The sequence below is a fragment of the Columba livia genome, chromosome 23 (genome assembly GCF_036013475.1).
Source record: "Columba livia isolate bColLiv1 breed racing homer chromosome 23, bColLiv1.pat.W.v2, whole genome shotgun sequence".
NCBI classification, from domain to species: Eukaryota; Metazoa; Chordata; class Aves; order Columbiformes; family Columbidae; genus Columba; species Columba livia.
This window is the reverse complement of record NC_088624.1, coordinates 3,178,107-3,187,845: the sequence shown is the minus strand read 5'-3', so window position 1 is coordinate 3,187,845 and position 9,739 is coordinate 3,178,107. Positions and strand designations below refer to the sequence as shown.

General features: G+C 63.3%; 2 protein-coding genes and 1 non-coding gene across 11 annotated transcripts; 1 reads left to right on the top strand and 2 right to left on the bottom strand.

Moving 5' to 3' along the window:
• Position 1: 1 nt before the first annotated feature.
• On the bottom strand, positions 2–8,847 carry ABI3 (ABI family member 3). 8 transcript variants are annotated; one of them, XM_065039754.1, is made up of 8 exons: positions 7,784–8,847; positions 7,558–7,625; positions 4,809–6,759; positions 3,878–4,045; positions 3,243–3,419; positions 2,163–2,258; positions 1,099–1,218; positions 2–926 (listed from the first exon to the last, which is right to left on the bottom strand). In XM_065039754.1, the coding sequence occupies exons 3-8, from the start codon at positions 4,923–4,925 to the stop codon at positions 423–425; spliced, it is 1,182 nt and encodes a 393-aa protein (XP_064895826.1). In that variant the 5' UTR covers positions 4,926–6,759; positions 7,558–7,625; positions 7,784–8,847; the 3' UTR covers positions 2–422. The 8 variants fall into 8 exon arrangements, with proteins under 8 accessions (XP_064895826.1, XP_064895828.1, XP_064895827.1 ...); XM_065039757.1 differs by lacking the exons at positions 7,558–7,625; positions 7,784–8,847 and adding exons at positions 1,608–1,795; positions 2,417–2,499 and having other exon boundaries at positions 629–926; positions 4,809–6,295; XM_065039756.1 differs by lacking the exon at positions 7,558–7,625.
• Positions 5,944–7,646, top strand: GNGT2 (G protein subunit gamma transducin 2). Of its 2 annotated transcripts, XM_005508216.3 has the most exons (3): positions 5,944–6,081; positions 6,965–7,054; positions 7,367–7,646. In XM_005508216.3, the coding sequence occupies exons 2-3, from the start codon at positions 6,971–6,973 to the stop codon at positions 7,490–7,492; spliced, it is 210 nt and encodes a 69-aa protein (XP_005508273.1). In that variant the 5' UTR covers positions 5,944–6,081; positions 6,965–6,970; the 3' UTR covers positions 7,493–7,646. The 2 variants fall into 2 exon arrangements, with proteins under 2 accessions (XP_005508273.1, XP_021151264.1); XM_021295589.2 differs by lacking the exon at positions 5,944–6,081 and having other exon boundaries at positions 6,757–7,054.
• Positions 8,848–9,178: 331 nt separating the features above from the next.
• TRNAQ-UUG (transfer RNA glutamine (anticodon UUG)) lies at positions 9,179–9,250 on the bottom strand. The gene has a single exon. It is a non-coding gene; the product is annotated as a tRNA-Gln (tRNA).
• Between the last annotated feature and the right edge of the window lie 489 nt (positions 9,251–9,739).

Genomic DNA, 9,739 nt, shown 5'->3' with positions numbered 1-9,739 from the left:
ATGTGTATAGATATAGATCTATATATTGCAGATAGGTGCACAAGCTGTATCCAGGACATAAACCTGGACGTCAAGTGGCTCAGAGCTGCACAAATGTGTTGTTTCTCTTCCTCGGTGGGATGGCAAAGCAGGCCAGGCTAAAGCGATGCTCAGGGGACCCTGTGGGGACCCGCTGCTGGGGACAGGGCCTGGCCTTGTCCCTTCCGAGGCTCAGGCTGGGGGGACGGCAGGCACGTCCCTGGGGACACGGTGGGTGCTGCTCTCCTGGTTCCCGTGGGCATGTGGCCCCATCTCCTGGTCCCGTGGGGCTGAGAGGGTCACCAGGACCAGCCCAGGGGCCCGAGGTGCCACCCACTGTGTCCCCATCAGCCAGGAGCTGCAGTGCCCAGTGCTGAACCTCCCAGCACCAGGGATGCTGCCCTTCAAAATGTGAAGAAAAGGCAAAGGGGAGAGGGGCTGGGTGCCCCAGGATGGGGCTGCGGGATGCGGGGAACGCAGGATGGGGGATGCGGGATGGGGGATGCGGGATGCAGGGGATGCAGGATGAGGGATAAGGGATGAGGGGGATGCAGGATGGGGGATGTGGGATGCGGGGGATGCAGGATGGGGGATGGGGGATATGTGGGATGTGGGGGATGCAGGATGGGGGATAAGGGATGCGGGGGATGCAGGATGGGGGATGTGGGGGATGCAGGATGGGGGATAAGGGATGTGGGGGATGCGGGATGGGGGATAAGGGATGTGGAGGATGCGGGATGTTGGGGCTCAGAATGGCTCCACGTAATTGGCGGGGAAGAAACCCGCTTCCTCGCCCATGACGCCCTCGCACCAGCCGTCCGAGTAGCGGCGGGTGACGAAGAGGAGGGCACCGGGTGGGAAGGAGAGCTCGTTGTCCTTCTGCCGTGTGTAGGGGTACAGGGCCACCACTGCGGGGGGACAGGGACCGTGGGGCTGGGGGCACAGGAGCAGCCCCAGCATCGCCCCATCCCAGTCCCGCCAGCACCAGGGCAGAGCTGAGCCCCCAGTGCCGCGGTTCAGGACGGGGGCTCAGCCAAAAGCAACACGGCAAAGGGACAGGGGGTCTGGGGACCACTGTACCTTTCTCCAGGTAGCTCTCGGGGGCCCAGGGGGGGTTCTCTGCAGCGGGGGGTGGTGGTGGCGCCACATCCTCAAAGTCGGGCAAAGCCGGAGGCGGCGGCAGCTCGAGGTCATCAGGGGCTGCAAAAATCAGGGAAAACTGCTGAGGGACGGCGGGTTCCACGGGGAGCAGGGGCCACATGCAGCCCCCCCGTGTCCCACTCACCCCCGTGTCCCCACTCACCCCCCGTGTCCCACTCACCGCCGTGTCCCACTCACCCCCCGTGTCCCACTCACCCCCGTGTCCCCACTCACCCCCCGTGTCCCGCTCACCCCCCGTGTCCCGCTCACCCCCCGTGTCCCGCTCACCCCCGTGTCCCGCTCACCCCCCGTGTCCCGCTCACCCCCCGTGTCCCGCTCACCCCCCATGTCCCGCTCACCCCCGTGTCCCCACTCACCCCCGTGTCCCGCTCACCTCCCCGTCCCCACTCACCCACGCGCTGGGTGTCTCTGGGTCCCTGAGTGCTCACCTGGGGACATGAGGTCCAGCGGGGACACGGGCAGGTCCCCCGGTGGTGGGGTTGGCAGGTCCTCTGGTGGCGGGGGGGACAGGTCCCCGGGGAGGGCCGGGGGTGGCGGGATGGTGGCCACAGGTGGTGGCAGTGGCCCGGGTCGGGGGGGCACATCTTCAGTAGGGGCTGCCGGGGCTACACTCGAGCTGGGGGCGGGGGCAGCAGTGTCAGGGTGGGGGCAGCTCTGTCCCCACTCTTGAAACACAGACACTTGTCCCACACCAGAACGAGGGGCCACTCACCATGGTCACCACGTGGGCCGATCCTGGTGTCTGTGTGTGAACCCCAAACACCCCTCCTCCGGAACAAACCCCCTCCCCACCCTGGACAAACCCCCTCCCCATCAGGGACCCTCCATCAGGGGATAATTTTGCTCTAGAGACAAGTGCTGCCCAGGGCAGCAGATTTCCCACTCCCAAAAACCATCTTTTTTGTCAAAACGCCTTTGCAGCAGATCTGCCCTGACCCCCCGGCTCCCGCTGCTGCCCAGAGCCCCCCAGAGCCCCCCAGTACCTGGCAGATGCCAGCGAGGAGGAGGAGGAGGCCGTGGAGAGCTTGTCCTCGGGCACCACGGGCGGCTGGACGGGCTCGGGGACACGGGCACTTCTCCTGGGGACAGAGTGGCCACTGACCCCCCCAGCACAGCTATGGGGACGGGTCCCCCATGGCAGCAGCATCGGGCGAGCCCGAGGTGCAGCTGGGGGCTCTGTCCCCACCCTTGTCACCTGCTGGGTGACACAGTCGAAGCCCCCAACCCGCAGCCTCACCCCAGGGTGCCCCCTGCCTGCGCCGCCACCTTCGTCCCCCTGCGCGCCAGGGTGCCGGTGCGGGACAGCTGGGTGCTGTGGTCCTGCGGGACGTGACACGGGGACACCGTGGGTCAGGGTTGCCACAGCCACTCCACAGACTCACTGAACCCCAGAGGGCTGTACCCCCCGTGGGAGCAGCACCCTGAGATCCCCATCACCCCTCTGGGAGCAGCACCCCGAGGTCCCCATCACCCCCGTGGGAGCAGCACTGCGAGGTCCCCATCACCCCCCATGGGAGCAGCACCCCGAGGTCCCTGTCACCCCCGTGGGAGCAGCACTGCGAGGTCCCCATCACCCCCCATGGGAGCAGCACCCCGAGGTCCCCGTCACCCCCGTGGGAGCAGCTGAGCGGAAGGAGCCGCCGGCGCTGGGTGCGGAGGCGGCCGAGAGGCACCAGCCACCGTGGGAACCACAGCCCCGTCACTGTCACTTCCCCCTGGTGGCTTCACCCAGGGCTGGTGCCTCCCAGGCTGCCGAACCCCCACACAGGTCCCTTCCTGTGGGGGCTTTTGGGCTGGGAGAAGCACCATGGGGGGAGGGCGGCTTAGCCCTCCCCACACCAACAGTCTTTGCTGTGCGTTGCGTGCCTCAGTTTCCCTTTGCTACATGTGACCATGTCCCCTCCCCACACTGGAAGCCTCGGGGGAAGAGTCTTGGCTGCCAGACATGGACAGACCCCCGTGCTCCAGCAAGGAGGGGCTGAGCCCCCGTGTGCACCCACCAGTGCCACCCTGGGGACACTGGGGACCCAGAAAGCCCACCCAGTGTCCCACCCCTCGCTGACCTTCATGCCATGGCCGATGTCATCCAGGATGCTGAAGCTGAGGGGCCTCCTGTAATAGGGCTCCAGGCAGGGGGGGCTGGGGGGGGGCACGATCTTCTGGTGGGACGGGAACGTCTTGCTGATGGTCAAGGAGCCGATCTCGCGGCGAGACACCTTCTCCTTGTGCATGTCCACCCTCTGCGGAGGTGACACTGTCCCCACTGCCCCTTCCCAGGCCCCCCCGCATCCCACCACCCTCCCCAGCCCCATATCAGGATCAGGATTTAGCCTGAACCCCCCGGCATCCCACCACCCACCCCAGCCCCGTATCAGGATCAGGATTGAGCCCGAACCCCCCGGCTCTGCCAAAACCGCAGGGACAGACCCTGCTCTGCCCTGTCACAGCGGGACAAGTGGCACCCTCAATGCCACCATAGGGGACCTGGCCCATCCTGGAGCAGAGGACAGGGGCCAGGGCAGTGCCGGGGGGATGCGTGAGCTTCAGCCACCCAGAAGCTGATTTCGTGCTGTGACACGGGGCTGGGTGACCCCGGGACAGGCTCCTGCATCCCCCTGCAAGGTGACGCTTGGGGGTGACGGGCTCTTTGAGCAGGGAAGGGGGTCCCCAGCCCCTCCAGACCCCACGATGGTCCCACCTGGGCCACACAGCTGACCGTGGCCTCCAGCTGGCGCAGCTCGGCCGCCTGCAGGTCCAGCAGCCGCAGGAAGGTGCTGGCCAGGCTGCTGACCTGGTAGGTGACGCTGGCCAGGGACTGCGTGCTCAGCGCCATCGTCTCCTCCAGCGCCCGCCGCGCGTCGCTCGCCTGCGGGGAATGGCTCTGGGACCAGCTGCTCCGTGTCCCCACCGGGTCACACGGGGGCAGAGGTGCCTCCTTCTGCTTTCCAAATGCATCAGCCTTCCTCCATCTCCACAGCAGGACACACAGCCACACAGACAGACACCAAACGGCAGCGGCACTTGGCTGTTCCAGCTCTGGGGGTTCCCCGGGATCCCTCCCCAAATGCTGCTGGTCCCGCAGGTGCCAGAGCCAAGAGCCCAGCTCAGCCTCCTGCCACCCTTGGGGACAGTGGCTGTGACACCAGTCAGTCACACATGGGGACAGTCGGCCACGCCACCAGTGGCCATACATGGGGACAACCGGCTGTGCCACCAGTGGCCACACATAGGGACAGCTGGCCGTGCCACCAGCCAGTCACGCATGGGGACAACCAGCCATGCCACCAGTGGCCATGCATGGGGATAGCCAGCCGTGCCACCAGCTGTGCTGGGGACAGTGTCTCAGTTCTCATCAGACCTCCGAGGACTTGCCCTTCATCCCAAACCCACCCAAGAGCTGAGCAGGAAAGCTGCTGTGCAGCAAGAGGGGAAACTGAGGCACGAGAAAAAGCCCAAAGACAAGCAGCAGCACACAGAGCGCAGTGGGACACGGACAAGGACGCTCAGGCTCCCATCCCCGTGGGCAGAGTCACCCCCAGGACCCCCCATCCCAGCCAGGCTCCCCACTGCCCCAGCATCACACCCAGCCCCAGAGCCGCCGCTCGTCCCGTGCCGTCCCCGTCCCCCACCTGCAGGTAGTTGCTCTCGCAGTAGTCGGCCACGCGCTGCAGGTTGCCGTGGTGGTCGCGCAGCAGCTGCTGCCCAGCCGGGATGTCGTGCTGCCGCAGGCGCTGCAGCTCCGCCATGGCGGCCGGGCCCCACTTCCTCCCGCCCGCCCGGAGCCGCCGGCGGAGCTGACGCAGGGCCCGTGGGCGCCGCGGTGTCCCCGTCCCCCCCAGGGACACCCCGTGGGCGGGGAGCCCATCCTGCCACCTTCACTGCGGCTCTTGGGGGTGGCCAGATTCTGGGGTCACCCCAGAGGGGCAGGAGGTGACAGCTGTGATAAAGGTGTGTCAGCGTGGGGTGGGGGCGAACACCTGCGAAGCTGCCAGAGACTCCAACCACCATCTCTGCCACCCGCCATGAGCCACTGTCACCGTCCCAGCACATGCAGGGCTGAGCCAGGCTCGGGGACATCCAGGGACAGCAATTCCCGTCCCCTCACCTTTGTCACCCAGAGCCGAGGGCAGCACTTGGGCCTGCACCCCGGAACGGCCCCAAGCACCCTGCGCACCCCACATGGCATCACCGGGTCACCCCGATCCTGCCCAGCGCGGGGGACGTGACAATGACACCGCGGAGGCTCGGAACAGCGTGTCCCTCTGTGCTTTGCGTGTGTTTCACATCCCCACGGGTGAGGCCGAGGCGAGGGCAGGAAATTCTCACTCTGAGTGCTTGGAAATCCCCCCACCCTCCTCCTCCTCCTCCTCCTCCCAGGCGCTTCCTCAGCCCCCCCAGCTCGTCCCCAGCCCTGGTCACTTGGGCCAGGAGTGAACCCATCAGGGCTCGGCCCTTCCTGGCCGGGAACGGGGAGTGGGATGAATTTCCTCCCCAAACCTGAGGGACCAGGAGCCGCCCCAGCTGCTCCGGCCCTGGGGACACCCCCAGCCAAACCCTGGGGACCCTCAGCCCAGTCGCCCCCTTGCCGTCCCTCCCGGGCCCCACAGAAGCTGCTCCCGTTCCCACAGGCCAGGCAGGACACCCATGGCCAGAGCCCAAGGGCCGCCCCACCCGCCCTTCCTCTCCATCCTCATCCTCCCCCACCCATTTCCCTGGGCTTTGGGGCTAATGCCCAACACCTGACCAGCTTATTCCTGAGTCTATTATCAGCTTAAGGACCAAAGACATCTGCTTCGGCAGAGCCGACGGAGTCTCGGAGCGCGAGGTGCAGCCGGCGCCGTCTCCTCCCGGATGGTCTCTGAACGTCTCTGCTGCTGAGCGGGGTGGCCCCGTGTCCCCAAGGTGAGTGGCTCTATCCCCCCAGGTACAAACAGCATCGTGGGGTCCATGCGGTTTGGAGCCGCCTCCACCGTGGGTCGGTACCGTGGCTCTTGGCTCTGCCATGAGGGGCCGGGATGGGCTGCGGAACACGAGCCCCAGACCTCCCAGCACAGGGCCAGGGCACATCTCAGCTTAACCACGGTTACTGTTTGATTTAAAAGGCTATGGCCAGGCTTTCAAATGCAAGTTTTAACACAGGAGGAGATCTGGGCAGCGCAGGCTGGCTGCACGGGAATCGCACAACCCCTGGATGGGCTTTCGGGAAAAGAACACCCAAGCTTTTCCAACCTACATAGCCCAAAACACCTTCTGCGGCAGCAAATAGTGGCTCTGCGTGCAAATACCGAGTTCACAGCAATGAAGGGGCTGTAATCCTTATTATCACTTACCTGGGGGAAGGCACAAGGAGGGGAGAGAAGGGAAAAAAACCCAAAAAGGTATTTATTTCCTTAGCAAACCTGCAAAGATGCTCTTGCCCAGGCACAGGACACCCATCTGGTTTGCAGATCTGGGCATCCACGTGGGTTCAGACCAGCTCCTCGTGTATTGGGGAAACTGCCCCTGTGGCAGCAAAGATCTCCTTAAAAGCCAAGCTGGGTCCCATGCTGCTGCCCTCAGGCTGCCTCTGTGGTGCTGAGCCTGCAGAGAACAAGCAAAGTGTCAGCAGGGGCTGCAAAGGGTTTGCAAGGTGCCTGGAAGGTGCCTCCCGCCTCGGTGGGGCTTCAGCAGCAGCCCACGACTCGCCACGGGGCAGCTCGGACACGGGCGGCGTTTGCAACGTGATGAGGGCTGAAGCCACAGTCCTGCTGTGCAGCACTAACCTGCCCTTTCCCCGCGAGTACAGGGAGAAATGGCTCAGGACATGACTGAGAAGGAGCTGCTGAAGATGGAGCTGGACCAGCTGAAGAAGGAGGTGAAGAACGAGAGGCAGATGGTGAGTTTGTCACCCAAAACACAACGGGGCCGTTCCCCGGGGTGACTTCCTCACCCAATCGTGAAAAAACACACACAACACTGCCATCAGCCCTCGAATACAGGCAGAAACAGGGGTGTTCACACCTCTCCCCTCACATGTCCTGCAGCCCCGCACCCACCCAGCTGCCCAGGACACCCTGGGGACACCCTGCGCTGGGTGGGGTGTTCACAGCCGCGGGTCCCCCCTCCCGGCCCCACACGTGGGTGGGTGGGCACCCCGCAGCGAGGGCCCATCCCGGGGGTCCCTGTGCAGCGTCTCCTCCCTCGACAGGTCTCCAAGACCGGCAAGGAGCTGAAGGAGTACATCGAGTCCATGGCGGGCGAGGACCCGCTGCTCAAGGGGGTCCCCGAGGACAAGAACCCCTTCAAGGAGAAGGGCGGCTGCACCATCAGCTGACCGGGCGCCGCTGTCCCCGCCGGGCACGGGGACAGTTCCCTGCATGGGGCAGGACTGGCACGAACCTCCGAAACCTGCTTTTCCTGTAGTCTGAGCTCAGCACCGGGGAGTCCAGCACCAAAGTGTAGCACGTCTGGAGCAAGGCAACCAAAGAAAAAAATAAAAGAAAAGAAAAAAGATAAAATGAGGGAAAAAAGAAAAAAAAAGGACAAAAAACAATTGAAGGAAAATATTAAAAAAAAGGGGGTGGGAAAGGAAGAATAAGAGAAAAAATAAAAGGAGAACAACCACCTGGCAGCGCAGATGAGGCTCAGCAGGGATTTACATTCACAGCTGATTTACATTCGGTTTCCTGCAAGCAAAACTTCTGCATTTTTAGGCAGCAGCTCTACAAGACCCGAGCAGCTTCTTCCAGGACAAACTCTCCCCGGCCAGGCCCAGCAGGGCCGGGGGGCACAGCCGGCGCTCCAGGGCACGTGTTGGGGGGTTGTTCTTTGGGGTGGTTTTTCTTTTTGGAGGTCCTTGGGTTTTTCTAAGTCCATTCCATCTTTCAGCAAACTCCCCAAAACATCCCCAGATGTTCAGCCCCACACAGCAGCAGCTGTTTATTTCGGAGTCTCTCAGGTCCCCTCTCTGTCCCCATCCTGTTCCCACCAGCCCCGAGCCCGGCGGTGCCTGCTGGGGGGGGTCACATCGTCCCACGGTGCGTTTAGACGGGACAGCGGCTGCAAATCCGGAGCGGCACCAAAGCTCTTCCACCTGCAAACGGGGTTTGTGCAGAGATGGGGCAGCCGCACATCGGGGTGTTGGGGTGCAGGGGGACCCCGATGTGGGGGTTGCAGGAGCACATGGGGACAGACTGGGACCAGTTTAAACACGGTGTTTGCAGGGAAACCGCTTCCCACCGCTCTCAGAGCAGCGTTTTCCTACCACCCGTGGATGGGCCGGCACCAAGCCCGTGGGGCTGGGGGTTCCCCACGGAAGAGGCTTTTCCTGGGGTGGGGGTTCCACCACTCTCCCCGAGCCCAAAATACACAAAATTAAAGGTGGTTTGGTCTTTTTCTCGCAGACGCTAAATAAACCCGCCAGCTCTACCGCGGCCTCTGTGGTTCTTGGGGCCGAGCTGCTCCTAATCCGGGCCGATCCGCCGGAGCACGGCCACGCCCGGAGGGGATTGACCCGTTAATCGCCGTTAAACGGCTGGAAACCTGCGTCAGAGCCGGCTAAGCCGCTGCTGAAGGGATTCGGGGCGCTTCTGACCCAATGGCGGCTTAAGGCAGAGCCGAGACGTCGGGGCCAAACCCAACTCAAACTACACTCATGACACCGGAAGCGCCACTGCGCGCTGACACGCAGCGCCGCCGCACTTTAATGCATGGGAGGCGGGGTGGAGCGCATTTTCAACCAATAGCAGTGCGAGAAAGCGAGGGTGACATCCCGGACCCCCAATCAACGCCGGCAGCCGGCATATGCCACACCCCCTCCCCGCTTTCACGCATGTGCAGTGATGAGCCGGCGCCCCCGCACAAAATGGAGCCTGGCGGGGGACGGTACCTCGTAGAGTGACACCGGTGACACCGGGTGTTCCCCCCGCTCCTCATCCCGCTTCGCAGCCGCCTCCGCGCCGGTAGCGCGGCGGAGACGAGGCAAAAAAAAATAATAAAGAAATAAAAAAGGAGAAACGCGAGGTCCCACCGAGATTTGAACTCGGATCGCTGGATTCAAAGTCCAGAGTGCTAACCATTACACCATGGGACCGTTGCGTCCCTACTGCGACGCCGCGCCCTTAGTTTGTCACACCCGTGAGTGACACCGACCAGTATCCCACACCCGCAACGTCCGGACCCTCCCGGGGGGGCTCAAGGCCACCGAGGGCGACCGTTCGGTCGCCCTCGGTGGCCTTGAGCCCCCCCGGGAGGGTCCGGACGTTGCAGCGCACTCAGGCCCGTAGCATTCCCGGGATGTCCCCAAGTGTCACCGCTGCCACCCCCGCCCGTCATCCCGAGCCTTCAACATCCCTTTCCTCCCCTTATTTATCTAATTTTTTCCTTATTCCACCCCTTTATTTCTCTATTTTCCCCCTCAATTTCATTCCTGTATTTCTCTATTTCCCCCTTTATTTCTCTGTTTCCCCCCTCCATTTCATTCCTGTCTTTCTCTTCTTTTTCCCCTCTATTTCTCCTTATTTTTCTCCTTTCTCTATTTTTTTTTCTCATTTCACCCTTTTATATCCCCTCTATTTCACCC

What these genes read in the sequence shown, in the direction of transcription:
- ABI3 (XM_065039750.1), bottom strand. Translation starts at nt 4,372, where the DNA reads ATGTATGGCCACTGGTGGCGTGGCCGACTGTCCCCATGTGTGACTGAC. An exon ending in TCCTCGCTGGCATCTGCCAG is followed by an intron (nt 1,219 to 2,162) that starts GTACTGGGGGGC and finishes TGATTTTTGCAG; the next exon opens with CCCCTGATGACCTCGAGCTG. An exon ending in CGAGAGCTACCTGGAGAAAG is followed by an intron (nt 927 to 1,098) that starts GTACAGTGGTCC and finishes GTCCCCCCGCAG; the next exon opens with TGGTGGCCCTGTACCCCTAC.
- GNGT2 (XM_005508216.3), top strand. Translation starts at nt 6,971, where the DNA reads ATGGCTCAGGACATGACTGAGAAGGAGCTGCTGAAGATGGAGCTGGAC. An exon ending in TGAAGAACGAGAGGCAGATG is followed by an intron (nt 7,055 to 7,366) that starts GTGAGTTTGTCA and finishes CTCCCTCGACAG; the next exon opens with GTCTCCAAGACCGGCAAGGA.